At 41.0% G+C, this 26,552-nt stretch overlaps 2 protein-coding genes across 3 annotated transcripts in view; one reads left to right on the top strand and one right to left on the bottom strand.

Moving 5' to 3' along the window:
* Positions 1–22,196, top strand: part of ABCC2 (ATP binding cassette subfamily C member 2) — a 41,512-nt gene extending 19,316 nt beyond the window's left edge. Inside the window, exons 12-32 of the mRNA XM_081955149.1 lie at positions 471–608; positions 1,784–1,930; positions 2,201–2,285; positions 2,436–2,502; positions 2,752–2,878; positions 3,335–3,511; positions 4,224–4,391; positions 6,486–6,672; positions 6,868–6,994; positions 9,655–9,778; positions 11,209–11,428; positions 11,805–11,959; positions 13,098–13,253; positions 13,806–14,005; positions 14,704–14,830; positions 15,890–15,991; positions 16,105–16,248; positions 16,589–16,747; positions 17,792–17,958; positions 19,716–19,910; positions 22,060–22,196. Of these exons, the coding sequence (XP_081811275.1) occupies positions 471–608; positions 1,784–1,930; positions 2,201–2,285; positions 2,436–2,502; positions 2,752–2,878; positions 3,335–3,511; positions 4,224–4,391; positions 6,486–6,672; positions 6,868–6,994; positions 9,655–9,778; positions 11,209–11,428; positions 11,805–11,959; positions 13,098–13,253; positions 13,806–14,005; positions 14,704–14,830; positions 15,890–15,991; positions 16,105–16,248; positions 16,589–16,747; positions 17,792–17,958; positions 19,716–19,910; positions 22,060–22,189 (3,102 nt within the window). The 3' untranslated portion in view covers positions 22,190–22,196. The remainder of the gene's footprint in view (positions 1–470; positions 609–1,783; positions 1,931–2,200; positions 2,286–2,435; positions 2,503–2,751; positions 2,879–3,334; positions 3,512–4,223; positions 4,392–6,485; positions 6,673–6,867; positions 6,995–9,654; positions 9,779–11,208; positions 11,429–11,804; positions 11,960–13,097; positions 13,254–13,805; positions 14,006–14,703; positions 14,831–15,889; positions 15,992–16,104; positions 16,249–16,588; positions 16,748–17,791; positions 17,959–19,715; positions 19,911–22,059) is intronic.
* Positions 22,197–22,521: 325 nt separating this feature from the next.
* DNMBP (dynamin binding protein) overlaps positions 22,522–26,552 on the bottom strand; it is a 67,447-nt gene continuing 63,416 nt past the window's right edge. For both annotated transcript variants that reach the window (XM_081955150.1, XM_081955151.1), the window contains 4 exons: positions 25,797–25,995; positions 25,267–25,697; positions 22,684–24,793; positions 22,522–22,630 (listed from right to left, as the gene is read on the bottom strand). In XM_081955150.1, coding sequence (XP_081811276.1) covers positions 24,608–24,793; positions 25,267–25,697; positions 25,797–25,995 — 816 coding nt within the window. In that variant the 3' untranslated portion in view covers positions 22,522–22,630; positions 22,684–24,607. The remainder of the gene's footprint in view (positions 22,631–22,683; positions 24,794–25,266; positions 25,698–25,796; positions 25,996–26,552) is intronic.

Below are 26,552 nucleotides of genomic sequence, written 5' to 3'. Positions count from 1 at the left end.
ACAAATATGTGACAGTGAATATGTTTTCTTGGAGTGTTATCAGTGTACATATTAGTCCAATGGGCTGGGTGTTGACCACCTTAAAAATGGAAGCAGAGTTGAATGAAGCTTTTATTTTGAATTGTTGGAGACCTCAGTATGTGAGCCCCATATTTGATGAGTATCTGGAGTTTTTTATGCTTTCTGAGGTTGTTTGTTTGATCTAGTTGATTGACATTTCTTACCCAACTAGATAACATCATCAGTGCTAGTAAGTGTGGGGTTTGTTTGCTATATACAATAGCTTGCACTGCCAGTGTTAGTGGAGATATGATTTCCTCCATTTCCCCCACAATCACTAGCACTGATGATATTACCTAGTTAGATAATGAAACATCTGCCAGAAAATAACCAGTCTCGGAGAGCACCAAGGACTCCATGAGTCAACTCTGATCTACATACGTTCTTTTCTGTTGATGAATATCTTTCAGATCCTGAAGTTCTTTGCTTGGGAGCTCTCATTTCAGAAGCAAGTTGAAAAGATCCGAGCTTTGGAACTGAAAGGGCTGCTGCACTTTTTCCATCTGCAATCAATTGGTGTCTTCGTCTTCACTTGTGCACCTTTTCTAGTAAGACAATCCAGAGAATGGGAGGGGCATTTAATTAAGAGGGATAGCCAAAGATTTGTTGATTTAGAACCAAGACAAAACAATGAAGATTGCCTGTCTTCAATTAAAACATCGGTTTAAAACAAAATATGACACTGTGAGCTTGGATTGAACACTGCAAAAGTACTTAGTGCAAATCCATGACCATCTGACTAAAAAAAATTCTCAAGGACTGAAGGTTAACTGTATGTCTGCCTCATAAAGCAACATTCCCATATTTACCTTCCCATATTTGTTGCTTTCTGGAAACCCCATCAGCATTGGAATCAGACATGAATGGAATGGCCCATCAGGATAATAAAAATAAATAAATTATCAAGCCAATATTAGCTATGAATAATGAGTTTAAAACCCAAGACAGTTGAGAGCCAGATTGAGAAAGGCTGATTTAGCTAAAGTGTCTGAAGTGCAAGCAGAAACGTAACTACAATTACAAGTAATTGCCAAAGGATTAATTTTTAGCTGTTTTAGAGAACACCACATTATTTTAATAGTAACCATTTTAATAACTAACAATATGTTTAAGCATGAATTTGAGAAGGAAGCTATTATAGTTTTTATTGCTGGTAAGGCTTGATCTGGTGTAGAATTAGTACAAATTAGAGATGGATGGGGAAATTGTTTTATTAAGTTGTTTAAATAAATATGCTAGTTCGGATTTATTGAATATATAGGATAACACGGAACATATGAACATACTAAATACGTGCACTTTCCTGATTTCTGCAATGCAATTTACAGCTTAAAAGCTAGGTCCCAAAATCAACATATGCATCAATGTACAGTATATCACAGAAAAGTCTTAACTATGCTATGCAGATAGCATTATAGAAATACTGTATATGAATGGACATTTCCTATGGAAAGATTTGTTTGCAAATAATGTGCACACTAGGAAAAGTATGCATCACAAATGCTTACCAAAAATGTGTGCATTTAAAAAAAAAACCCAAACAAAGCAGAATTGTTTATATAGGAGGAAAAGTGCAAAAAGTCACATCTCCCTCATATTCTAAATCTCTTTTCAGCTTGTAGTCTTTCCTTGGTGGGCATTTCTCCAGACTTAAGACGTTCTTTAGAAACTAAATAACCCTGATTCAACCAGTTTTAATCCCCCCCCCACTTCTTTCACCTAGGTCTCTGTAGTTACCTTTGCTGTCTATGTGATGGTGGATGAGAACAACATCTTGGATGCACAGAAGGCCTTTACTTCTATAGCACTCTTCAATATCCTGCGTTTCCCACTTGGCTTGTTTCCAATGACACTGTCCTCCATGGTGCAAGTGAGTAGCCTTACAAGAAATATATACATCAGGGGAGAACGAGGCTGATCTCTTTCCCACATTTATTTTGTACCATTGGCAAAAAGGTTTTATTAGAATGTGTATAGAGGTTAAGATATTACAAATTTAAGTTCAGTCATCTCTACGACTCGTGTTGCTCAATCTGACTTGGAATATTGAAAACTATGAAGTAGATTCTGGAAAGCATCCAAGAAGACTGCCTGGTGGCTCTGGAGCTGTCATGCCTGACTATGTCTTTAAATTTTACAGGTGAAAGTATCTACTGATCGACTAGAGCGGTACCTGGGCAGTGAAGACCTGAACACTTCAGCTATATCGCATAATTCCATTCCTGGTAATTTACATTTAGGGTTCAGTCTTGGGTGGTCAGAACAGGCAAAGCTTTTGAGAAAATATGCAGAAGTACAAGTGTGTTTGTGTACTGGGTGTAAGCTGAGTAGTTCTTTCTCCTTAAGGTTGATGTTTCCTTTTCTTTCTCTTCCAGCCTGTGCTGTGAAATTCCATGAGGCCTCTTTTGCCTGGGAGCAGGATTCTGATGTCACTGTAAAAGAGTAAGTACTCATATAGTCCCAGGTTGGGTTGTGGGTGGAATGGGGGTTCTTTTTTTTCAGTGACATACTGAGTTGGGCAATAAGCAAGCAAACAAACACATTCTCTTGTTCTTAGAGGATGTCTAGCACATCCTCTAAGAGGATGGAGACATATTGGAGACTACACTCTTTAGCCTAGGGACTGACAACTATTGTTTAAACTGCCTCTAGGCATTAACTTCACATCTGTTTCCTCGGCATTCTCTACAGCATCACCTTGGAAATTGCTTGTGGAAGCCTTGTAGCCATAGTGGGATCTGTGGGATCAGGAAAATCTTCATTGATATCTGCCATGTTGGGCGAGATGGAGAACATCAAGGGACACATCAATATTCAGGTGAAGAAAAACCTTTTTTTTTCTTGAATTAAATATGGACTATGTAATAAATAGAATAAAGTACTCTGGTAGAATCCTGAAGTGAGGTCACTGTTTGGAAGCTCACTTATGTTTAAAAACAAGAATAAAACAAACATCCTGCTCCATTCCCAATAAATAGATAGTTCTACCAGAGAGTTTCTATGCCAGCTTATTCCCTTGTAGAGAAATTTTCTACAAAGCTGGACCTTCAAAACTGTGAATAGTTGTCTGAAGTCTGAAGGAATCCAATCCAATCCCTCACTTGATTGCTTTTTTTAAAAAGTTACTCTGCCACAGACTCTGCCAGACTTAAGTGTTCAATGAATATCATTTATTTCCCCCTGCACTCCTCCTTCATCCAACTGCTGACAAAAGGCAATAGTTCTTTCCAGTTCTATCTTAAGTAGCTGGGTATAATTTTTCCATTTCCTTCAGGGCTCTATGGCCTACGTGCCTCAGCAAGCATGGATACAAAATGCCACATTGAAAGACAACATCCTTTTTGGGTCCCCACTAGATGAGACTCGATATCAACAAGTGCTGGAGGCCTGTGCGTTGCTTCCTGACCTACAATTGCTTCCAGGAGGAGACCAGACTGAGATTGGAGAAAAGGTATCAACACTGAGCTCAGTAAACAAGGAAGCACTGAGAGGTAGAGTGGTGGGAGCCAGTATATTAATTAGTTTAATTTCTGCCGGATTTATCAGGAAAATTCATCACACCCTAACCAGTGCTATTCTTGAATGACTGGCTAACTCCATCTCTCTCATTGCGCCAACAAAATCTAAGCCTAGCTGTCAGGCGTGGAAGCCATCTTTTACGGTGGGCCTCAAGCCTGCCACATATTCAAACATATTCTAATGTGAGAAACTGGGACGGGGGATTGTATGGAGCATGGGAGATATGTAGCCATAATAACATTCTTTCTCAGAGAGTCAAGGTTGTTTTGTCCTTGCACCTGGACCGAGGTGGATGAGAGAAGTCTTCCTTAGTGGCAATGGCTGATTGGACCATGGGATGGACATGTGGGTGCTGGGTCTGCTTGAACTTTCAACTGGGTGGTGAAAACCTGGAAGCTTTCAGATTCGGGTTTTCCCAGATGTGCCAACATGCTCTTCTAATAAATTAGAATTTAGAAACTGTAGCCTCGGACTTTTATTTTTTGGGAGGATGCTATTTGGAACCCTTACATTAGCAAGCAAACAAACACTTTAGGCTGTATTGTGTAATCATCCTTGGTTTAAGTAACCCTGGAATTAATCTTTTGTGCAAACAATATCACTGGTATAGATCATAGTGAGGTTCAGTGTTCTTTCTTTCATAGGGAATTAACTTGAGTGGAGGTCAGAAACAACGTGTTAGCCTGGCTAGAGCTGTATACAGCAATGCGGATATATACTTATTGGATGATCCCCTCTCAGCTGTGGATGCCCATGTAGGACGGCACATTTTTGACAAAGTGCTTGGGCCAGAAGGATTGTTACAGAATAAGGTAAATTTGCATTATAGGTTGTGTTTCGAGGATTGTGGATATTTTGTATTTGTTATTATTATAAAAATTAACATATATTTCTTTCTTAGAAGAAAATAATAACATAGACTAGAACATAGCCCATATAGGAAACTTGTCCTGTCCCATTCCACAGAGGCACACAATCAGGGTTCAACAGATTTATTTCACACTGTCAAATCCCTTTGTCATTCCCCAGGTCCCAACTGCAAGTTCAGTCCTTCAGAAGTCTCTTTCCAACAAACCACAGTCCTCTTTGTTTCTAAGGCATGGGGAGGGGGGGATATTAGCCAGGTAAATCACCCAACTCTCCTGTTTCAAAGCACAGCACAGACATACACAGTTCAAGGCACAGCAAATTCAATGCAAAGTCAATAGGTTCAAGGCAGAAGGAAAACAAAACAGAGTTCAAGGAGTCAAGGCACAATGAAGTCAATGGGAAGTAAAGCAGTTCAATGTACAAGAAGTCAAGAGCATGCACAAAATGACAAATTGTGTTTGGTTGTCTCCAACAACCAACCAACCCCCTCTGTCCACTTAAGTCCACCCGATTGATGTTTCTCATTAGGACGCAAAGCTGCGTCTTTGCTTTGCCTCTCAGCATTTGCCTCTCCTTGTCCATGGATAATGTGGAGATGACAGCTGTTTTCATCAGAATTGACCAGCTGCTGCTCCTATCTTTTGTATTTATGCTTGCACAGGCAGCTGCTCGTCCAGTCGAACACTTACCCCACTCCCTGACCTTCCCGGAACTGCTTCCCTATCACCCATGGTGTTCTCCTCAGTCTTTGGATGCCCCATATCTCCCCTTTCTAATGATCCTGGCTTCAGCTCATCATCCTCATCAAGATGGCCTCCAGTGAGGGCATAACAAGACTAATAATAATCCCCATCCTAAAATAATTTAACTGGCTTGGTGCAAAGACTTGTGAAAGATTTGTTTTTTCAGCTGGTTTAAAAAGTCAATAAGACTATTCAAAATGGGAGACCATTAATCCTAACTTTAACATTTTCCTCAGTTGGATTCTTAAGAAGAGTGATCACTAATGAATGACATAAGGTTCTCCTGGTTGGCTCTTGTCCCTTACAATAAAAGGCTGGGAAAAGAGTAGACTTGATTGCCTAACCTAAGCAATTCTCAGCTGGGGGCCGTAGGTTATTTCAAGAAGGCCCCAGGTAAAAAATGTAAGAAGTAGGTCACAGCATATGCTAAGGGGGGCACAGAACATTTGGAAATTTTGCATACTGAAATTCAGATGGTTGAAAAATATAGGGGAGGGGTAAAGAGACCAAGGGCAGAACATTTATCTAATCATGAAAAGAATTATCTTGAGAACTGCATTGGCAATAATCTTCTATTTTTGAGGAACCATGGTTATATCGGGTTAGGGAATTGTTTTGAGAAATGGAAAAGTAGTATTATTTCTGATGTTAAAATTCAAGAGATATGTAATTTATCTGTTTTTGAAAAGGCAATATCTTCTCCTTTTCATCATCATGGAGAAAATCTATATGTGATTGCTAGGAGTTAAAAATGACGATGGCACATTATCAGTCAGAAAATATGCTCCTTTGGCATTGATTTTATGAAACTTTGTAACAATAGAGAATCATCACTTGTTTTCTTTAATTTAGATATGCTTTAGTATTGTTTGATATGTGATGGATATGTGATGTGATACCTTCCCCCTTTTGGTATTTGATATTGCTTTATTTTGTTCTTTTCCCATATTTTCTTCCCCCCTTCTTTTTATTTATTCATATGAAAATTCATATCAAATTTGTTAAGATAAATACACTTTATTATAAATCTTTTAAAAATGTCCAAAAAGAAAAAAGAAAAAAAATTGAGGGCATTGAATGCTTTGTAGAATCATTGTTTATTTTAGGGGTCTCCAAACTTAGCAACTTTAAGTCTTGTGGACTTCAACTCCCAGAGTTCTGGGAATTGAAGTCCACAAGTTTTAAAGTTGCCAAGATTGGAGACCCCTGGTTTATTTAACATGACCGAAATCCGGGATAGCATGACTAGGAGTGCTAAACTATTTGAATTTATTACACTTATTTGTGCTACAGACACGGATCCTAGTGACTCATAACCTAAGCTTCCTTGCACAAGTTGATGATATTGTCGTATTAGAGGCTGGAACGGTCATGGAACGTGGTTCCTACAGCACCTTACTGGCAAATAGTGGATCATTTGCTCAGTTGCTCAACACATATGGCAACCAGCAGGATAATATACATGAAGAAGAAGCTATGGGTAAGGTAGTAACAATAACTAAACATACAGCATCTAGAATTACTCTTGTTTTAAGATGAGTTAATTAAGATGAATCTATAACAAAACACATATCATGGCAATAAGATGTAACGTGATGATCTTCAGATTTGCCCATCTGGGAGTTGTTTCCATCCTTTTATTCAAATATTCCATTCTCTTGGCTTTTATTTTTAGCAGGCGTAGATGAAGAGCAGGAACTGGATGATTATCCTGAACTTGTAACTGAAGAAGTACCAGCTGATGTGGTGACTATGACACAGAAGAATGAGGCCAGTGTCCAACAAAAAATCTTCAACCGCAGGTCAGTTCTTTTACAAGCCCTTCTTTTTTCCTGCCCTTTTGTGATTTTTGCATGTCTCCCGATCCTGCTCTGGTTATCTTTCTTCATAAATTATTGAAGCATCACTGGAAACAGCTGGGCAATCTAAATGTTTATCTTTGTCCTCCTGATGTTAGTTTGTGTCATCTACAGACCCTAATTTACAAAGCTTTGTTCTACTGTTTAGCATACTGCAGACCATCCACTAGCAACAAATGGAGAGGATAGAAAAGGGATCTCGGGCAATTCATGGTTATAATGACAACTCTTTCTATAACCACAGCAATGCCTGGCTTCCCCTAATGTTTGTGGCTAAGGAAAAGTTCTCAGATGAAGCAGTGGGGCGTAGAAGTAATGTGTTGTGCTGCAGAAGTAATTAATAATAACAGCCCCAGTATAACCAGTATATCATTATCTTCATGCTTGTCTTATAGCATGCTCTAATCTGGGCATCTTCTAAATACATATGGGATATGTATTTATTTTTCCTATCTTAATCCTAACATGCTGCATAACAAGATAAAACAGAGGAAAAAAAGTAAAATACACAACGAGGCATTTGCAAAATTGGATAGAAACAAAACAAATAATGCATGAAGCCAGATATAAAATGGTATTTAATTTAATTGAAATGAACTTAATTACATTCGATTACTATAATTCTCTCAACTTTCTCCCATATTAATTCCCAATATGCCATATTAAAACTTTATGGTGGCAACTTACTACTTAGAGCTAGACCCAAGACTTGGAATAAGGTTACTCATGTCATTCTCTAAGCTTATATTATTACTGCAACAACATTCAAAATCAATTTCTCAACACCTGCCTTCATAACACTTTTATTATCCTTGCATATACACACTACTTTTGGTCTAGATAGAATTTGAAAAACACAATCAAAGAAGTAGGATCTTCCATACAATGTTATAGTTTGTATTGCCTCCAACATTCTGACAAGGAATTCTGAGAGTTATAGTCTCTCTATATCTAAACAATAAAATGTTTTCCTTCCTTCCTTCCTTCCTTCCTTCCCACACCGTGTCTCTCACAATATAACAAAAACTAAATAAAAACACAATACAAAATAGATAAATAAGGATGGGAATATGAACACACACACACACACACACACACACACACACACACACACAAAATGTACTGTATTAAATATTCAATAAGGGGCTCCATCCAAACTAACTCAGGCCTTTTAGAGATTCAAGGATGGCATCAGTGTGGGAGCCATGGGGGATCTCATTCCAGAGGGCAGGGGCTGCAATATAGAGAGGGATATGTCCTGAGCAGTGATTTGCGGTGAGGTTTATGGCTGGTGAGGCTGGTGACGTCATCAGGAAGGCGGGGAATGGGACCACGTGTGCTGGAGGCTGAGGCTGCCTCAGCCTCCAGCACACATGATCCCATTCCCCTCCTTCCTGAGTGCGCTCCGCCGGCTCGCGCTCCACGATCCCCAACAGCAGCTGCTTTTCTGTGCGTCTGGCGTTTAGGACATCCGGCTATCTACCTAAACGCCAGACGCACAGAAAAGCACTGAAAAGCATTTCGCCTCCAAGCCACTTTGTCTTGATGACGTCGCCGACATCGCTGCTGAGCGCGGCCGGACAGAAGTAACCAGAGTGGCACCGAGGGGTCCGGGCGGACGAAAGAGCAAGCGAGCGAGCGATGGAGGATCAGGCAGCCTGATCCTTGGTCGCTCGTCCGCCGGACTGCCTCGGCGCCACTCTGGCTACTTCCGTCCGTCCGCGCATGGCAGCTGCGGCAACGTCATCAAGCCCCTGCCGCTTCTGGACGTCTATTGCAGTCGCGAGGAGCGCACAAAGTACAGCGGAGGCAGGAAGGTTATTGGCGCTTCCGAGAACCATCCTGCCTCCGCCGGTTGCCCAGCTGGCAACCGCGCGTGCTCCTCCTCCTCCCTCCTCTTCCTCTTATATATATGAAACTCCCTTGTGGATATTATTATTATATATTATATATTATATATTATATATTATATATTATATATTATATATTATATATTATATATTATATATTATATATTATATATTATATATTATATATTATATATTATATATTATATATTATATATTATATATTATATATTATATATTATATATTATATATTATATATTATATATTATATATTATATATTATATATTATATATTATATATTATATATTATATATTATATATTATATATTATATATTATATATTATATATTATATATTATATATTATATATTATTATTTCATGATGAGAGGTGAGGCTCTGCCTCCCCTGCCTCCCCTGACCGCACGTCCCTGGTCCTGAGAGATGGCACTGTTTAATTGAATGAACTCTGAACATATCAACTCCATTAAGTTTTACTAGTTGGGCAGAACCAATGGGAAAGAGCCATCAAACAACCTGCTTCTCTGGACTTCTACAGTATTAGCCAACCTAGAATTTAATCACCGGGTTCCTTTCTGAGCTGTTTTAGGCAAGGGTGCATACACTGCATAGGAATTTGGAACCCCTTGGAAGATTTTTCTTTTTCAGAAATGTTTTTAAAAAGCAAGGCAACATAGTGCCAGAGCAGCCACGTTCTAGAAATTCTGCCTTTTACCATTAGCATTTGTCTTTTAGCCGCAGTATCAGCAGTAACCTATCCATCAGGAAGGATCATCAAGGGCATTTGAATGAGAAGAAAACATTGACAGAGTTTAAAGGACAGAGATTGATTGATAAGGAAGGCATGGAAACTGGCAAGGTAAGAGATGAAGACATGGGAATGGTACACCCTTCTCAAGGACTTACTAGATAGAGATTATTTATGGAGGATAGTGAAGGAATTAATAAAGCTTGTGGGGACTCTTTTTGCCATGAGTAGACACACGATGATTACTTTACACAATACGTTGTTATATCGCACAGCTTCCGCAATGAAAGACTGTTGCATTGGCGAAGCAGGGCTGACTCCATCTTCCTCACCCATATGAATTGGCTTAACCATATAACCCTTTAGAGCAGGCCTGTCCAACCTGCGGTCCACAGGCCACATGCTGACATGGACAGCTAATAATGCAGTTCCACAAAATTGTGAACTTTTAAACTTATATGGTATAATTATACACCTTAATTAAATTATATCTATTTATATGTGCCCCAAGGCAATTCCTTTACACTCAATGCTTATTAGGGCTTAGTCCTTATTGTTATTAAAGTTATTCAAGTGAAATACTAGTGCTTGGCTCTCTTCAAAAATTCTTGCATTCATTGGAGATTATGTGCTGCCTCAATGTGGATGTTCCTTATATGCCTACGATTGTATAGCAAAGTTGTTGCTAAGCTCCAAGCCAGGTTCCAACTCTACTGTAAGCAGTGCTGCCGTTAAGCAACCAAGCTCAGCTCTTAAGCTCCAGGCAGGATCAAGCCAAGATTGGCTGCTTAGTGTGACTTGTGGTCCAGGCAGCTGATCTTATGTCTTGCCTTGCCTTGTTGCACTTACCTGGACATCTTTTTCCATTTCCTCAGGCTGAGGGTGAGGAAATCACCTTCTAGGTAGGCCTTCTAGGTATGCTAACCTAGAAGGCTATGGGCTTCAGCATGGCCCCGAAAAGGCTAAGCTGGGGCTAAAGCAGCCAGCTGGGGACATCATTATATCAGTCCAATAGTGTGGCCATGTTGGTCAGGCTGTCTTTTTCACAGCAGATTCCCCAGTTGACTGAATTGTATTCTTGGCAGAGGCAGGATTGTAAACCAATCATGTCCCATTAAGGGGTTGGGGGATGGACCGAAACTAGCTTTGGGAGGATTTTTGGGCTTTGCCTAGCAGCAACCATGACCACTCATGTTTTCAGCATTGCTTTTCCCAAGTTTCAGCTTTATTCCTTTGTTCCTCTTCCTCACACATCCCTAAGAAAGTGTGATGACACTCTTGCTTTGAGGTCTCGACTCTTGTTTAAGTCTGTTTGTACTCCCCCCCCCCCGATGCTTAGTATAAGAATTTTTAGATTTCCACTACAGCCTGAGAATAGCTCCAACTTTAGTTATGATATCCTAAGCTATTCCTATTAGATCCATGTCAATATATTTGTGAGACCTAGATTTATTGCAATGTAAGGAGTCCGCAGGACCGGACATTAGAAAGTGCAAAACAATTGTGCAGTGTATAATTCATCACAATGCTGTGCTATGCAGGTGAAGCTATTTATGTATCTGCAATACTTTCGTGCTATCGGTTGGGGCCTCCTAATAAGTATCCTCATCGGTTATATTGGACAAGCTGCATCCTTTGTTGGTTTCAACCTCTGGCTTAGTGACTGGACGAATGATGCTCTACGCTATCAGAATAAGACCTATCCAGCAACGCAACGTGATATGCGTATTGGAATCTATGGAGCACTGGGTGGAAGCAACAGTAAGTTTCCCCAAAATCAAACCACTTGCTATTATCTGCTTCCCTTAGTATCTTAGTACCGGGGGGAGGGGACCCTTATTCTGTCTCTGGAGGGACAGAGAATCATCATAAATAGCATAAAAAGGCCCTCTAGCTCTCATCATCAGTCTGATAACTTATGCTATACAAACACGTTGGTAGATTCTTTTTGGAGGCTTGAATTCTGTATGTCAGAACAGAATGAATTGAGAGAACATAGCAGAGGATTGAGTGGCATGTTTATGATGTAATCAAGACGCAACAGAAAGGTAACAGAAGCCGAATGTATTTTATTCAGAGTACCTTATCAACCTCCCCTCCTGCATCATGGTCTGAACAGTGCTTGTGTTTCTTCTAGGTCTCTTCCTGCTGCTTGCAATTGCTCTTGCTTCTTTTGGTTCTATCCGAGCTTCCCGGGTCCTGCACGATCAGCTCCTCAGTAATATCCTGCGGGTGCCTATGAGTTTCTTTGACTCAACACCAACTGGTCGTATCGTGAACAGATTTGCCAAGGTCAAAACTCTGGCTTTGGGAGGACCTTATAATTGATACAGCCTAAGTACTAATCATGAGGAGTGGGTTTGAATCTGGGGGTCCTCCTGGATGCAACTCCTGCTTGAGAAGGAGGTGGCATTTGCGTTCAGGAGAGTTATAATACAGCTATTTCCAGTGTGCTAATTGTAGTAGTTTCTGGATCAGAAAACTCTGCTCACAATCTGTCATCCTCTAGTCATCTCTCATTTGGATTGTGTAATGGAGTCCTCAAAAAGCATTTGGAAACTACAGCTAGTAGAAAATAGAAAGGCCAAGTGCTGATGGGTGTTTCCTATTGTACTTTTGTGACTCCATTGCTTCAGAAGCTGCATCGGTTGCTGGTTGGCTTCTGGATGCGATGCAAGGTGTTGTTCGTTACCTTCCAGGTCTTACATAGCTGACTTAGTTATTTTAGGATTGCCTTCTCCCATAGTCATCTGCTTGTCTGATCAAATCAGATAGAGATTTTGCCTTACTTACTTTGATCTATTTCCTATCACCAGTCAAGAATTTAATTCTTGATTATATTGATATTTTCACACATATTCTTTGCTCAGTCATTTCAATACTGGGTTTCTAATATTCTCCATTCTGGACCAATTTGGACTTCATGCTATGCTGTTTTCACATGTACCCAGTTGCTCCATCTACTACAGACAATGTCGTAAGGAGCCATCCATAACTTAGTTAGCCAACTTTTGCTAACTTGTGAACATGGGATTTTTGCACATCTGAATAAACAAAAGAATAAAGCCATTAATAAACAGAAAACTGTCCATGGATGCATTTTCTGTACCTTCTATATGGAGGAAATTTAAGTTAGTCTTGTAAGCTTATCAACCATCACTGATGCCCAAATACTACCTTTAACATTTTGTATTGAAAACCTTGAACGCAGAAAATTATTTTTATAACCCAAGAACAGTTATGAGATATTCTCACCACTGCAACAGAGTTATTTTAAACACCAAGCATCATGGGAAAGATGGCATACAGTACGAAAAGTTTAGAATAAAGGCAGGCATTACTTGAATTTGGTGTAAAAGTACTACTCAATTGCCTCATACATGGGCTTCTCACTTTGCTAGTTTTATTTCTGTTCTCTCTTTTTTTACAGGATATTTTCACTGTGGATGAGACCATTCCCATATCACTTCGCTCTTGGATGAACTGCTTCTTTATGATTCTCAGTACTCTAGTGATAATTTGCTTAGCTACGCCTTATTTTGCAATTATCACCCTGCCTTTGGGGATCCTGTACTACTTCATTCTAGTGAGTTGTCAATAGGGCTGGGAATGCATATTCTTGCAATAAAACCTTCAGAATCCTTACTCAGAAATTCATTTCTAAAGACAGCTGCTGCCTCTTTAGATCCAAATCTGTGATGTGTTGTAGAATGTGAAACAAAAGATAGTGAAAATCCCATTGGTTTTAAAACAAGGCAGATTCAAGAATGCAAGAATCTTTTCCTCTCATAACGCGGACCTGTCCCAGTGTTTGTTCTGTTCATTTCTGAAATGATATTCCCCTGTGGCTATGACAGTGATAAGATAGCAAAGAAGATGTTAAAAGAAAATAGCCAGTCTCTGAGGTGAATTGTATACACACACATCTATGCTGTGGAGAAGTAGACTTTGCTTTAAGAACATTAATTAGAAACAATTTGCTCAAATACAAGAATTATGTTCCAGAATAATGTACATTTGAAACTATAGGATGCCACAGCTTTGTTTTATGTTAGTGAAAACTGAGAAAAGCAAACTCCAATATGGTGTCTCTTAATATAGTTTCATGGATCTTGCTAAGCTATCTCTTTCTTTCTAGCAATTCTATGTGGCTACATCCCGCCAGCTGCGACGTTTGGATTCTGTCACCCGGTCTCCAATTTATTCCCATTTTGGTGAGACAGTATCAGGTCTCTCTGTCATCCGGGCTTTTGGGCATCAGGAGCGTTTCCTGCAGCACAATGAGAAGATTGTGGATGTGAACCAGAAGTCTGTTTACTCTTGGCTTGTTTCCAACAGGCAAGTCGCCCCTGTAGAAGGTATAAATCTATGATATAGGTTGCCAGATTGTTTTGTCCACTGCCATCATGAAAGACAATTTGTCTCCCATCCTCAACTACTGAATTTTCCCCAGATCTTATGACATTTTGCAATATGAGAGCATGATCTGATAGATACATCTAGCCAGTTTCTGGCCTTTGCTTTAATGTGGGCCATTCACCCTCAAGTAGCATCAATAAATAATCATCCTAAGGTTAGCTTTCTTAGAGTAGAGTAGAATAGAGTAGAGTAGAGTAGAATAGGAATGGGAATGGGAATAGGAATAGGAATAGGAATAGGAATAGGAATAGAAATAAGAATAGGAATAGAATAATTTGCAGAATAACAGAGAAAATAATAATACTAAAACTGCAACCAGTAGAATGGAGAAATAATATGTAATAAAAGGATAAATAATGCTATAGTTGCACTCTATGGATACCTATTAGAGAGAACTTAAGTTAGTACTTCTCAGCTTGGTGTGTTCCTTATTAATTTGACCAACTTCTTGAATTCTCAGATAACATTTGGGAATACATGAAATTGGGAAGATTGGCTTTAGTATTATTGCAAAGATTGAAACAGTATACACTTTTTGTTGGCTATTTAGCAATAACAAAGCAGTAAAGATTGTTTATGAGATGTCATAGACTCCCATTCTCTCTCTCTCTCTAAAGGTGGCTGGCTGTGCGACTAGAATTGGTGGGGAATTTTACAGTTTTCTTTGCAGCACTTCTAGCAGTCTTTGTTAAAGATTCCTTGAACAGTGGCATTGTGGGACTCTCCATCTCCTCGGCTCTGAATGTGAGTAACGGAGACTCATATTCTAAGACAAAGGCATAGCTGAATGGGGGCTGGCTGTGTATGTGTACTGACATGTCCGATGTATCAGTTCCAGTGGTGGGATTCAAATAATTTAACAACTGGTTCTCTGCCCTAATGACCATCTGCTTGGGCATGGCGAGGGGTGTGACAGGCAGCCCTTGGCCTCCTGCACTCCCCCCTGGGAGCAAAAACGGGCCATGGGGGGCACCGCACCCCCCCGCACCCTGTTTTGGGCCTAGTAGGCTCCCCCTACACTTACCTGGGAGTCAAAATGGTGTGTGTGTGGAGTCCTGGAAGGCATGGGGCAGAAAGGGGTGGGGCAGGAAGGGGCGGAGCCAGCCAGCAATTTAACAACCAGTTCGCCTGAAACGTCCTGAATCGGCTGAAACCCACCCCTGATCAGTTCTAATTGTAAATCTATCTGGCTGCAATCCCCTAAGCCTGGGCTTCAGGCACTGTTTTTACTGCAAGTCCATTGTGGTAGTATAGTACTACTAACAATAAGAGAAATATCAAGCAGATAAACTTTAAATGTGATGCTCAATTGACTATATGATTAATTCTGACAATGAAAGTCATATATTAGAGATTATACGTTCTCAGATGAAATCAGTGGGTTTATAAATCAGTTCATAGTCATTGTGTTGAAAAGAAAGTAGAATGAGATAAATAAGACTTTTTTTCTTAGAAACTTGGTAACTAATTCTGACCGTATACAACTGAAGCCTTCCAGATCCCCTGCATTTGAACTCCCAGTAGCTTAATCTAACCCAAATACTGAATAGTGAAAAATGCTGAGAATTCTAGTTCAAGAACATTTGGAAAGTTTCAAGTTCCCCAACTTTGCATTGCCCAAAAATGTTATTTCTCTGGAACTTTAGAAGAAGAAGCTACAATATTTCTAGTAAAATAAATGAATATGGAAATGACAGTCCTGTTAGGGTCTATAATGGAATATATTCAGTATAAGTATTTGATCAGAGAGGGGGAATTGAAGAAGACGAATGATAATAGTGATACCTCCATTAATTCATTTAGATAACTCAAACTCTGAACTGGCTGGTGCGAATGACGTCGGAGCTGGAGACAAACATTGTGGCTGTAGAGAGATTGCATGAATACACAAAAATTGCAAATGAGGTACAGAAAATGGAACTGTGCAAATAATATATACTTGTGTACATGTGTGAGATGAAGATATGTGCGAAATTGTTCTAAGCATGTTCTTCTAATGGTCGTCTTCCTTTGTGTAGGCACCATGGGTGACAGCGCAGAGACCACCTTCTCAATGGCCCAACAATGGAGAGATCACTTTTATGGACTACAAGGTTCGGTATCGGCCTGAGCTAAAGCTAGTCCTAGACGGGATCAACTGTGATATCAAGGGTTCTGAGAAGGTGAGATATTGTGGGAAAAGACATCCATAGTGTTTTCAGGGTTTTATTGAGAATTGTGTATGGTCCAGCAGAAAGAAGAGTGAAATCAAGTGGAGATAAAATGGGAAAAGTCTTGGCCTTTCTACAGTCCATATACTAATTTATGCTAAATTGTTCAGATATCAAGAATGACCTTTTTTGCCGAAAACAAAGTAATAGTTACTGAGCAACCTGCCATGGACTTATTTGGCAATAGCAGGATTGAAGAGTGTAAACACAGTTGGATCACAGAAACAGGCCACCAGAAGAGGGAAATTAAAGCTTTATCAGACACCTAATTTCTGGAATTCTGCCTTCTCAGATTGGTGTGGTGGGCCGAACAGGAGCTGGAAAATCCTCTCTCACAAATTGCCTCTTTCGCATTTTGGAAGCAGCTGGAGGAAAGATCTTAATCGATGGACTTGATATAGCAACTCTTGGCCTTCATGACCTACGTGAGAAACTCACTATCATCCCACAGGTAAAAGAAACCCACGAGTACAGGTGTCAGACTCGCAGCATCACATTACCATCAGGAGGCTTCGTGGCGTTTCCCCCCATGGCGGAGCTGGGGTGGGCGTGGCCTGCATGTGACGCATCTGGCCCGCAGGCTGCCAGTTTGACACCCCTGCCCTAGAGCATCTGTCCAAAATGCCGGGATACAGAATTTGACTGCTTGGTTGCATGAATAGGGTACCAAATTCCATCTGCACATTGCAGTAATGAGGGAAGAAGAGATAAGGGAGGTGTTCCTTTTTTACCAGCTTGTGATTACTACTTCCTTTGGAGGAGGTGCTGACATGGGATCTAGGCAATTTTAACTACCCTTTTGAATTCCAGAAGTGAGTTTTTCAGTAACTTACTAATTTTGTAATTCAAATTAATTCAATTATTCAAAGAGGTCGCTAATAGTATAGCTACCTCTACATATAGGCTGGGTTTACACAAGATGGTTTATCAGTTAGAGCTGTGTCTATCTATGCAATAGATTAGTTTGTTCTGCAAATCCACACCATTTGGTTAACTGATGCTAGAATGTATTATAAAAGGAATAACACAATAGGCTAATTCAGCTGTGAGCCTTGAGGTAACCCAAACAAGTAGCAAACCTAAGAGTAATAGCTCTATCTTTACAGTAAGTTACATTAGCTTCCCAATCTTTACAATCCAAGAACTAGGCAAAGTCACTTCTGAGATGTTTCTCATCTACTCCCTTTTTTTTGTGGGGTCAGCTGCCTCTTATCAGACCATTGCCTAGCCTGCAGATCTTCCTTTTCTCTCCCAATGTCATTCCCGATACCATTACAATAGCAGAAAGCAATTTCAGATGGTTAAATATTAAGACTTCTCTACTTCTACTCTTTTGCCCAGTGGTGGGATCCTCCCAGTCTAATAACCAGTTCTGTGATGGACAATTTGCGCCCGAACCGGTAGAATCCCACCCCTGCTCTTACCTCAATTTATCTTAGCCATAGTTCTTAATCAAACTTGCCTTGACTAAAGTGCCTTGTATCTACCTTTTCAGGATCCTATACTCTTTTCGGGGAGCTTGCGTATGAATCTGGATCCATTTGATCAGTATTCAGATGATGACATCTGGCATGCTCTAGAATTGGCACACCTGAAGTCCTATGTACAAACGCTACCTGAAGGGTTGTCTTATCTAATGAGTGAAGGAGGAGAGAACTTAAGGTACAGGAAATTAGTGAAAATGACCAAGAGCTAGTGTCATCTTAAGATACCATACATGCTTCAGCTATTCAAGTACCATATTTTTCAGATTATAAGACGCACCGGAGTATAAGATGCACCTTAATTTTGGGAGAGGAAATCAGGAAAAAACCTTTCTGCCTCTTTCCCAGCAGCATTCATCAGTATTCATCTGGCTAACATCTTTGCTGCCTCAGTTGGAGCCTGATTCCTGAAACTACCTGGGGAACTGCGATGAAAGCCTTTTCAATGAAAGAGTTTTGCGGCTGTAGGGTCCCCTCCCCGATTCCAAAAGGGCGCACGCAGAGGCCAAACAAGTGCATCGTGTTTCAGGTGGCGGGCAGTTCCAGCACGCGCTGCCACCTGAAAATGCTTTCCTTTCCAGTTCCTGGGTGAACATCGCAGACCCACGCGCCCTCCTCCTCCTCCTACAGTCTCGCCGCCTGTTTTCTTCTGGCCAGCACCGTCAGCTGGGGGAGGCAGGGAGAAAAGCGAGAGGGCAGCGGAGTCGGGCGAAGGTGCAGGAGCCAGGCGCGGACACAGGGCAGGCAGATTAGAGGCAGCCGGCCAATTGGCGGCGTGGTGGCTTGGCTGCTGGCCACCCGGAGTGCGCAGGTAGCAAAGGAAACCCGCGTTGTGGCTCTATTAAGATGCGCATTTCATGGTGGGGCACAATTTGGGGGTGGCAGGTGGGGCAGGGAATGGGGTGCCCTGGCAGCCACTTCTTAGAGCCCACGCCCTTAAATGTCACTGCCAGTGACTATGGTTTCATGCCCCCTCTCTCGGATAACAGCTGACAGGAGAGGAGAGGCAGCACGCCGGGCGAAGTTTCACCACCCCCGCCCTAACGAATGAAGGGAGGGAAGAGTCCAGCAGTGCCCGGGGCACTTCTTCGCCACTGGCAAGGATGCCGGGTACCCATCCCCTGCCCAACCTTCCACCCCCAAATTGTGCCCCACCATGAAATGTGCATCTTAATAGAGCCAATTTCCTTTGCTGCCTGCGGACTCCAGGTGGCCAGCAGCCAAGCCGCCAATCGGCCGGCTGCCTCTAATCTGCCTGCCCTATGTTCGCGCCTGGCTACTGCACCTTCGCCCGACTGCGCTGCCCTCTCGCTTTTCTCCTGGCTCCCCCAGCCGACGGTGCTGGCCAGGAGAAAAGAGGCGGCGAGTCTGTAGGGGGAGGAGGAGGGCGCGTGGGTCTGCGATGTTCACCTAGGAACTGGGAAGGAAAGCATTTTCAGGTGGCAGCGCGTGCTGGAACTGCTTGCCACCTGAAACACAATGCACTTGTTTGGCCTCTACACGCGCCCTTTTTGGAATCGGGGAGGGGACCCTACAGCCCAAAAACTCTTTCATTGACAAGGCTTTCATCGCAGTTCCCCAGGTAGCTTCAGGAATCAGGTGCCATGTGAAAGTGAGATTCCTCGCCGCATGGAACCCCCCCGAAAATGCGACGTGCGGAGCTGGTGAGTGGAGCTATATTCGGAGTATAAGACGCACCCAGATATTCACCCTCTTTGGGGGGGGGGAGGTAAAAAGGTGCGTCTTATACTCCGAAAAATACAGTACCTCCTATTTGGCATTATTCTCTAGTTGAGTCACGTAGCCTGGGTTGATTGATGGAGAGTATTATCTGGACTGATGTTTATGTCAGTTTCCTGGGATTATTTGCATTAATTTTGGTAGCATCAATAATCATTTTTTATTTTTGTGTCCCTCTTCCTCCCCACCCTCCAGTGTGGGGCAGAGGCAGCTTGTATGTCTGGCACGAGCCCTGCTTTGTAAATCCAAAATCTTGATTCTGGATGAAGCAACAGCTGCTGTGGATATGGAAACTGATCACTTGATCCAAGAGACAATCCGAAGCGAGTTTGCCCACTGCACCGTAATCACCATTGCCCATCGGTTACACACCATCATGGACAGCCATAGGTAAAGTATGTGTGTGTCTGTGTCAGTGAGTGAACAGGTACACAGCCAGGAGTGGAGTATTTCTGTCACGCACACCCAAAAGACCATGCAGAATAGCCGTGGGAGCCAGCAAAAGAATACATGATAGAGAATATTACACTACAGGAATGAAAGTTCTGCCACAACAGGGTTGTGTGGAGAACTCCAAAAATGCTTGTAGTAAAAGTTGTTAACATACTCTTTCCCGCATGCATGCTCCTAAAAGAAATATAAGTATAATATAGAGATCTAAAAACAACGAAGAAATCCAAGGAACTGTAATCTATTTCAAATGTTGAAATAGGACCAAAAACAAAAACAAGATTTGAGAGCCATTAGTATGATATATTTTTTTAAATTACAGATTTCCCTCAAGTATTTTTAAACTTTATTTTGTATTCATGGCAAGATGGTAAGCGGCTACAAAAGCAGCATTAGGAAACATGCCGTGATCTCACTAAATCCATTGTACACCATCCAGGGCTTCGTAAGTAGAAAGCAATAAAGGCGGCACAGAAGCTTTCGGAGCTCAACATTTTTGCCAGAGCCGCTGAGCCTCCGCCTTCCACTTTGCCACATAAATCAAAGTAATGCTTTGGTATTGCTAATTGGTACTGACCTTATAAATGGACACAAATCAATCAATTATTAGATCTTGAATGCAAGTCAGTACTCCTATGATGAAGTATAAATCAACTGTAGAAATGTCTGTTCCTATTGCAAACAAAAAGTGAAAAAAGCAAGCAGGAAGGGAACGGTGAGCTCAAGACCCCTGAAAAGACATTAGGAAATGGGTAGGCCACGTGACTACATACAATTCTATATCATATGGATATTGTTGGATCTCAGTAATAAGACCCAAGAACATCCAAGGATATGGAATGGTGGAGGCTTAAAACAAAAATTATTTGACCTAGGCACTTTTCTACCATCAGATGTAACAATGGCCACCAAGTAAGTCTAAAAGTGGATTAGACAAACTCTTAAAAGATAAAGGTATCATTGGTAATCGGCCATGCTAACTGCAGAGTTGGGTAATCTGCCTCTCCATATCACTTGCAGAATAACATTATTAGGAGGATAACAGGTTGGCTTTCCAGAGGCATCTTCCAAAGGGCTGCTATATTTTAAAATGTTGCTGGATGTTAGGCTATGTAAGAATAATTTATAAGTGTCCTTTCTTTTCTTTTCTTTTTCTTTCTTTCTTTCTTTCTTTCTTTCTTTCTTTCTCTTTCTTTCTTTCTTTCTCTTTCTTTCTTTCTTTCTTTCTTTCTCTTTCTTTCTTTCTTTCTTTCCTTCCTTCTTTCTTCTTTCTTTCTTTCTTTCTTTCTTTCTTTCTTTCTTTCTTTCTTTCTTTCTTCTTTCCTTCCTTTCTTTCTTTTTTATTTATATAAAATAAAGAATATTCTGCCATCTAGTGAAAGAAAGCCCAATACAATATTTTGGAGCGTAAACTATTGTACTGTTGCTGTTTTCACCATAAAGCTCCAGATTCTTGCTAAGATCATAAGAAAAGAGCAGTTAGAGGGTTAGAAAACACTCTATGTCTTGTTGCACTTTTTACTTGGTTTCCCTTCTATCATTTTGATTCCCTAAATCTATACTTTCTTGCTGAAACTGGATTGATAATATATAATCAACTCTTTTCCTCTGTTCACCCTTTCAGAATTATGATAATAGGCGAGGCATGTAAGTACAGGTAGTCCTCGACGTATGACAATTGAGCCCAAAATTTATGTTGCTATGTGAAAAATTTGTTAAGTGAACATTGCCCCATTTTACAATGTTTCTCACCACATTTGTTAACTGAATCACTGCAGTTGTTAAATTAGCAACATGGCTCTTAAGTGAATCTGGTTTCCCCGTTGACTTTGCTCATCAGAAGGTCACAAAAGGGAATCACATGACCTAGGGACACTGCAACCGTCATAAAGGTGAGTCAGTTGTCCAGCATCCGAATATAAATCATGTGACCATGGGGATGCTGCAACGGTCATAAGTGTGAATAATGGTCATACGTCCCTTTTTCCAGTGCCGCTGTAACTTTGAACGGTCACCAAACGAACTACTGTAACTTGAGGACTACCTGTATTGAAACGTTCCCAAATTCATATTGCTCTTTCTCTTCTAGGGTGATGGTACTTCAGGAAGGGAAGATTGTGGAATTTGACAGCCCTGAAGAGCTGCTTCAACAGCAAGGCATCTTTGCAGGGATGGCCAGGGAAGCTGGCATAACAAGAAGTCAGGAAACTGCACTTTAGAGGAAGGGGAGCTCAAGGCAGAAAAATCACCAGCAACCTTCTGCGGCATTGCGATTTTCTTTGACTTGCCACTGGCACTGAATGAAAAATGTTATCAACGCTGCTAGTGTAACTCACCCTTAAAACACAATAATTTATAGAACAAATGGTGGGAGACCAAATCTTGTTTAAACCAGAAATTTTTCTCCTAGGTTTAATACCAGAGTGGTTTAAGATACACTGTCTAATTATACATGTACTGACTGCGGCGCGCATACCTTTTGCGCAGTATTGGGGGGAAAAAATACACCATCAGAACTAGATAAACCCAGAAAAGTGTTGGCCTGTGCGGAAGCAGATAGGCTCACTCTTGAACTTAAAAATAAAGGGGAATCAGAATATTTTGAAGTATGGAACAGATTTTATGATTGGTATAAGACAAGGTGACAAGACTGGAACAAACTGTATATATTGTGATTGGACAGAAGGATAGACAATGTATTACTGGAACAAACTGTATATATTGTGATTGGACAGAAGGATAGACAATGTATTAAGTAGGCTAATTGTTAATGGTTGAGACTAGCTGTATATAATGTGAATGTATGGTCACTTCGACTTTGCGGTACTGCATTGTTTTAAATGTAAAAATAATAAAAATATATCCTCCCCCCCCCCAAAAAAAACCCCACACAATAGTTTACAGAGCATTACCTGAGACTTAAAGGCAGCTTTATTAGTTGGGGCCAGCATCAGCATGTGTTTGCTTACCTGGAAAGAACATGAGGTTAGGCATCATGGTAAAAGGTTACCACAGGGTCACGACGTGAAATCAAGAAATAAAATGTGGGAAACCATTCCGAGCAATCCAGATTTCATACCCTTCTTGCATGTATGTTGTATATAGTTTTTTGAAGGTGGGCTTTTATATTATTCTTTTTGGAGGCACTCTTCCCCAATCTGGTATCTTGAACATAGGCTGAGTTATTGTCCTCTATGCTGGCTGAAGATTCTAGGTGATGCAAGCCAACAGTGAGAGAGGGAGAGCCTAGTGGAGCAGGCTACTTGCAGATTGTTTTTCAACCTGTTGATCTTTATTAAAATGGTTTATTAAGAAAAGATTCCAGAAGTATTTTGAACTTATCAAAATGCTCTAGTCTTTGTAAGATAAATCTCCCTTATTTAGTTTTTAATATAAACTTTTACCAGTTATCACTGGAGTTAAAAAAAAGTAACCTTTTATAATTATTTATCAAATTTATATAGCCATCCATCTCCTCCAAAGGAGACTCTGGGCAGCATATATAATAATTCTCAATAGCCTCTGGTTAAGATTTCCTGAGTATGGAAAATAAGTTTGCACACTAGGAGAAAGAGCATTGTTTCTGTCCAAAATAAATACAAGTAATTTGAGAAATATATTTTATTTACACAACAGCAACTCAAGCAAGTGACTCGGGAAGCAAAACGCAGCTTTTACATTCTGCTGTCTTCCCCAGAGCATCAATGCTCCCCCTCCAGCTCTGACCTGAGTCAGGGACAAAAGAATTGCAGCCTTGCCCTCTCACGGATATCGCAGCATGCAAGATGGGCACCAAACCTGTCTAAAGTTGAACCAAAGAATTCTTTTGCCCAACAGCAAACTATGTTAACTAATACTGAGACAGGAAAGGACACATGGAATACTTGCTTCTTGGTGGGGTAACACTCAACAAAGTCTCTGAACCCTTGTCTTTCCGTTGGGCTCACTCCTTACAGGGAGTGCAGATACGTGGTTTCACAAAGGGCAGAAATACCAACAGCTGTATGCCATAACTATTAGTAGGTTCAGCTACACCTTTGAGCACCAGCTGCTGGAGGACAACAGTAAGATTGGGCCTTAAGAGGCTATTTTATTTCTTTGTTTCTTTATATCTTGCCTTTATTATTTTTATAATTAACTCAAGGCAGCAAATATACCTAATACTCCTTTGGTGACTCTTCTGAAATACTGGACTTATAACAATAGCCCTTAAGACTTATCTACCGCTTCACAGTGCTTTACAGCCCTCTCTAAGCAGTTTACAGAGTCGGCATATTGCCCCCAACAATCTGAGTCCTCTTTTTAATCTTCACTGGCTCCCTTCTCATGCTTTTGCAACAATGGTCAGATATCTCTCTCAGCTGCATGATTTCCAGCCAGTTTACAATCCAGTTAATGGACTGAATGTCTACCTTCATTGGAAATATGAGCTCCACACAGCGCTGCTAAGAGGAAGACAAGGCTGTCTCAGGCTGCACAGTAAGAGCATTACATCCAGTTTTGATGGAAACCAGATCCAACTCCCCACATAAATATGCTGAAATCCAAACTTTCAGAGGAATGGCGTGGATGCAAGAGTATGCCCTTGCGTGGTAGTTATAAAGGCACCAGTTTGTGACATCTCCTACTCCAGCATCTCACGTGTACTCAGTCTTGCGAATGTAACTGGATGGTACATAGCCCTGTTTCCCATGTGCCTCTGCTAGCCACCATTCCTGGTTGCCAGTTATGTCTTCAAATTGTAGAATCTTTAATCTTTGATTGGCTGTTACACTCAGTTCATTTGAATTGCGGCCCTTAAAAGTATAAAGGGCATAATAGACCTAGAAGCAAAAAAATATAGAAGGAGGTGAGAAAGAACGCAAGACAAAGCCAATTGCTATCTTCACTTTGGGCCAACCAGAAATCAACAGGCACCTCCCAAATTGTTCTTTTTATTTTGGTACACAATACTTTGGGGATTCTCTCTCTCTCTTATAGGTAGGAAAGCTGTTTCCAGGGTAGATCTACATACGTTTGCATTTCTTTCAGCAAAGTGTTGGGCTATGTTCAATTTCTCCTAGTCATCCAACATACAGTATTACTAAGAAGATGTTTGTTATAAAAACTAGCTAGCCAATTTAGAATCAATATACTGGTCTTGTTCAAACCGTAAAGCAGAATTTGGGTTTGTCCAATGTATGAATCCAATGAATGCTGGCTTTTGGTAAGGCATGATCAAATGAAATTTAACATATATGGCTCAGGCCATTAAAAGCAATGAGCATGTGTCTACATAAGCTCCTGTCCCACTCACCTGATTTCCCGTACACTCACTGCTCTTAAGCCTTAAGTTGTCCACGGATGGGGTTGGCCTTGCCTTGTACCGGGCTTGGTGCCCATTTCGTGCATCTGGATTGCTGTGTCGCCGAGACGATGGAGGATTGCGGGATGGCTGTGCAGATTCCAAAATGGGACCCATCTGGAGCTGGCAAACAGCATCCAGCTCTGAGAGAGTCTGAACAGAATTAATCAGGTTGCCTGGGATGCCAGAGTCCTGTGGAGGCTTCTGTGGGCTGTTCACAGATGTGATGGTCAAAGTGTTGTTTGCTGTACCGGTTCCATGGGATGAGGAAGAACCGCTGAGTTCGGATTCACCAGATGAATGACTGCCCAGAGAGACATCCGAGTGGCTACAGCGTGGATTGTAAGGTTTCAGAAAGGAGCTGTACACAAAGCCCTTTGTCACTGCAGAGATGGGACAAGGAAGAAAATAATCACTAGTGCTAAGCATAATAAAGTTGGGAACAGGACCAAGGGTTCAGGTTCGGAAACATTTCCACTCACCTCCATTGTCAATAAGCCAACGGTTCTGACTGCCCATGGGATCCTTTTTTTTGAGAACACCCACGAGATCCCCCTCCAATAATGACACGTCCAGCTCTTGAGCTGCGTTGACGTTACGCTCGGCCTGAAATAGCTTCTCAGGAGGGTAGCGGGCCAGGAGGGCTACTCGCAGTTCATCTGACTGTAGCATGTAACTGGGCTATAAGGGAAACAACAAGTCCAGTGAAGAGGAAGGGAATAATCCAGGCATCTACAGTTCTTTGCTCAGACTCATCTTTAGAACAGTGAGTACCGTATGAGAGCAGCCAAAGAGCTTCATGTAGTATAGTAACCCAGTCGAAGCATTACATTTTAGAAGCCCACAAACATGGTTGAAGGGCTGGGATGACAGAACTTTCTTTTTTTTTTTTTTTCAAGAAGTTTTATTGGTTTTTTTTAAAAACATTTATGCGGAAAAGGGTAAGTGGAATAGTTACAAATTTTGGCAGTTGCAAGTATGGCAGACGCCCCCTCCCTCCAGACTCCTAGGTTACATCAAAATATCAAACCTTATTACATAGTCATAAAAAAAATCAGCATATTAATTCTAGAAAAAATACTTTTCAATCAGTTTATATAATTATAATATATAGTCTAGTTGTAAATTCATTAATACTTTCGGTCTGTTTATAACATTGTGGTTTTCTTATTTATTTTTGTGATCTGAGCTTTCTTGGTGTTGCCCCTTCACCCCCCGCTGGCAGAGCTCCGGCCCCT

The sequence above is a fragment of the Natrix helvetica genome, assembly GCF_964273705.1.
Source record: "Natrix helvetica genome assembly, chromosome: 5".
NCBI classification, from domain to species: Eukaryota; Metazoa; Chordata; class Lepidosauria; order Squamata; family Natricidae; genus Natrix; species Natrix helvetica.
This window is presented reverse-complemented; position numbering and strand designations above follow the sequence as displayed.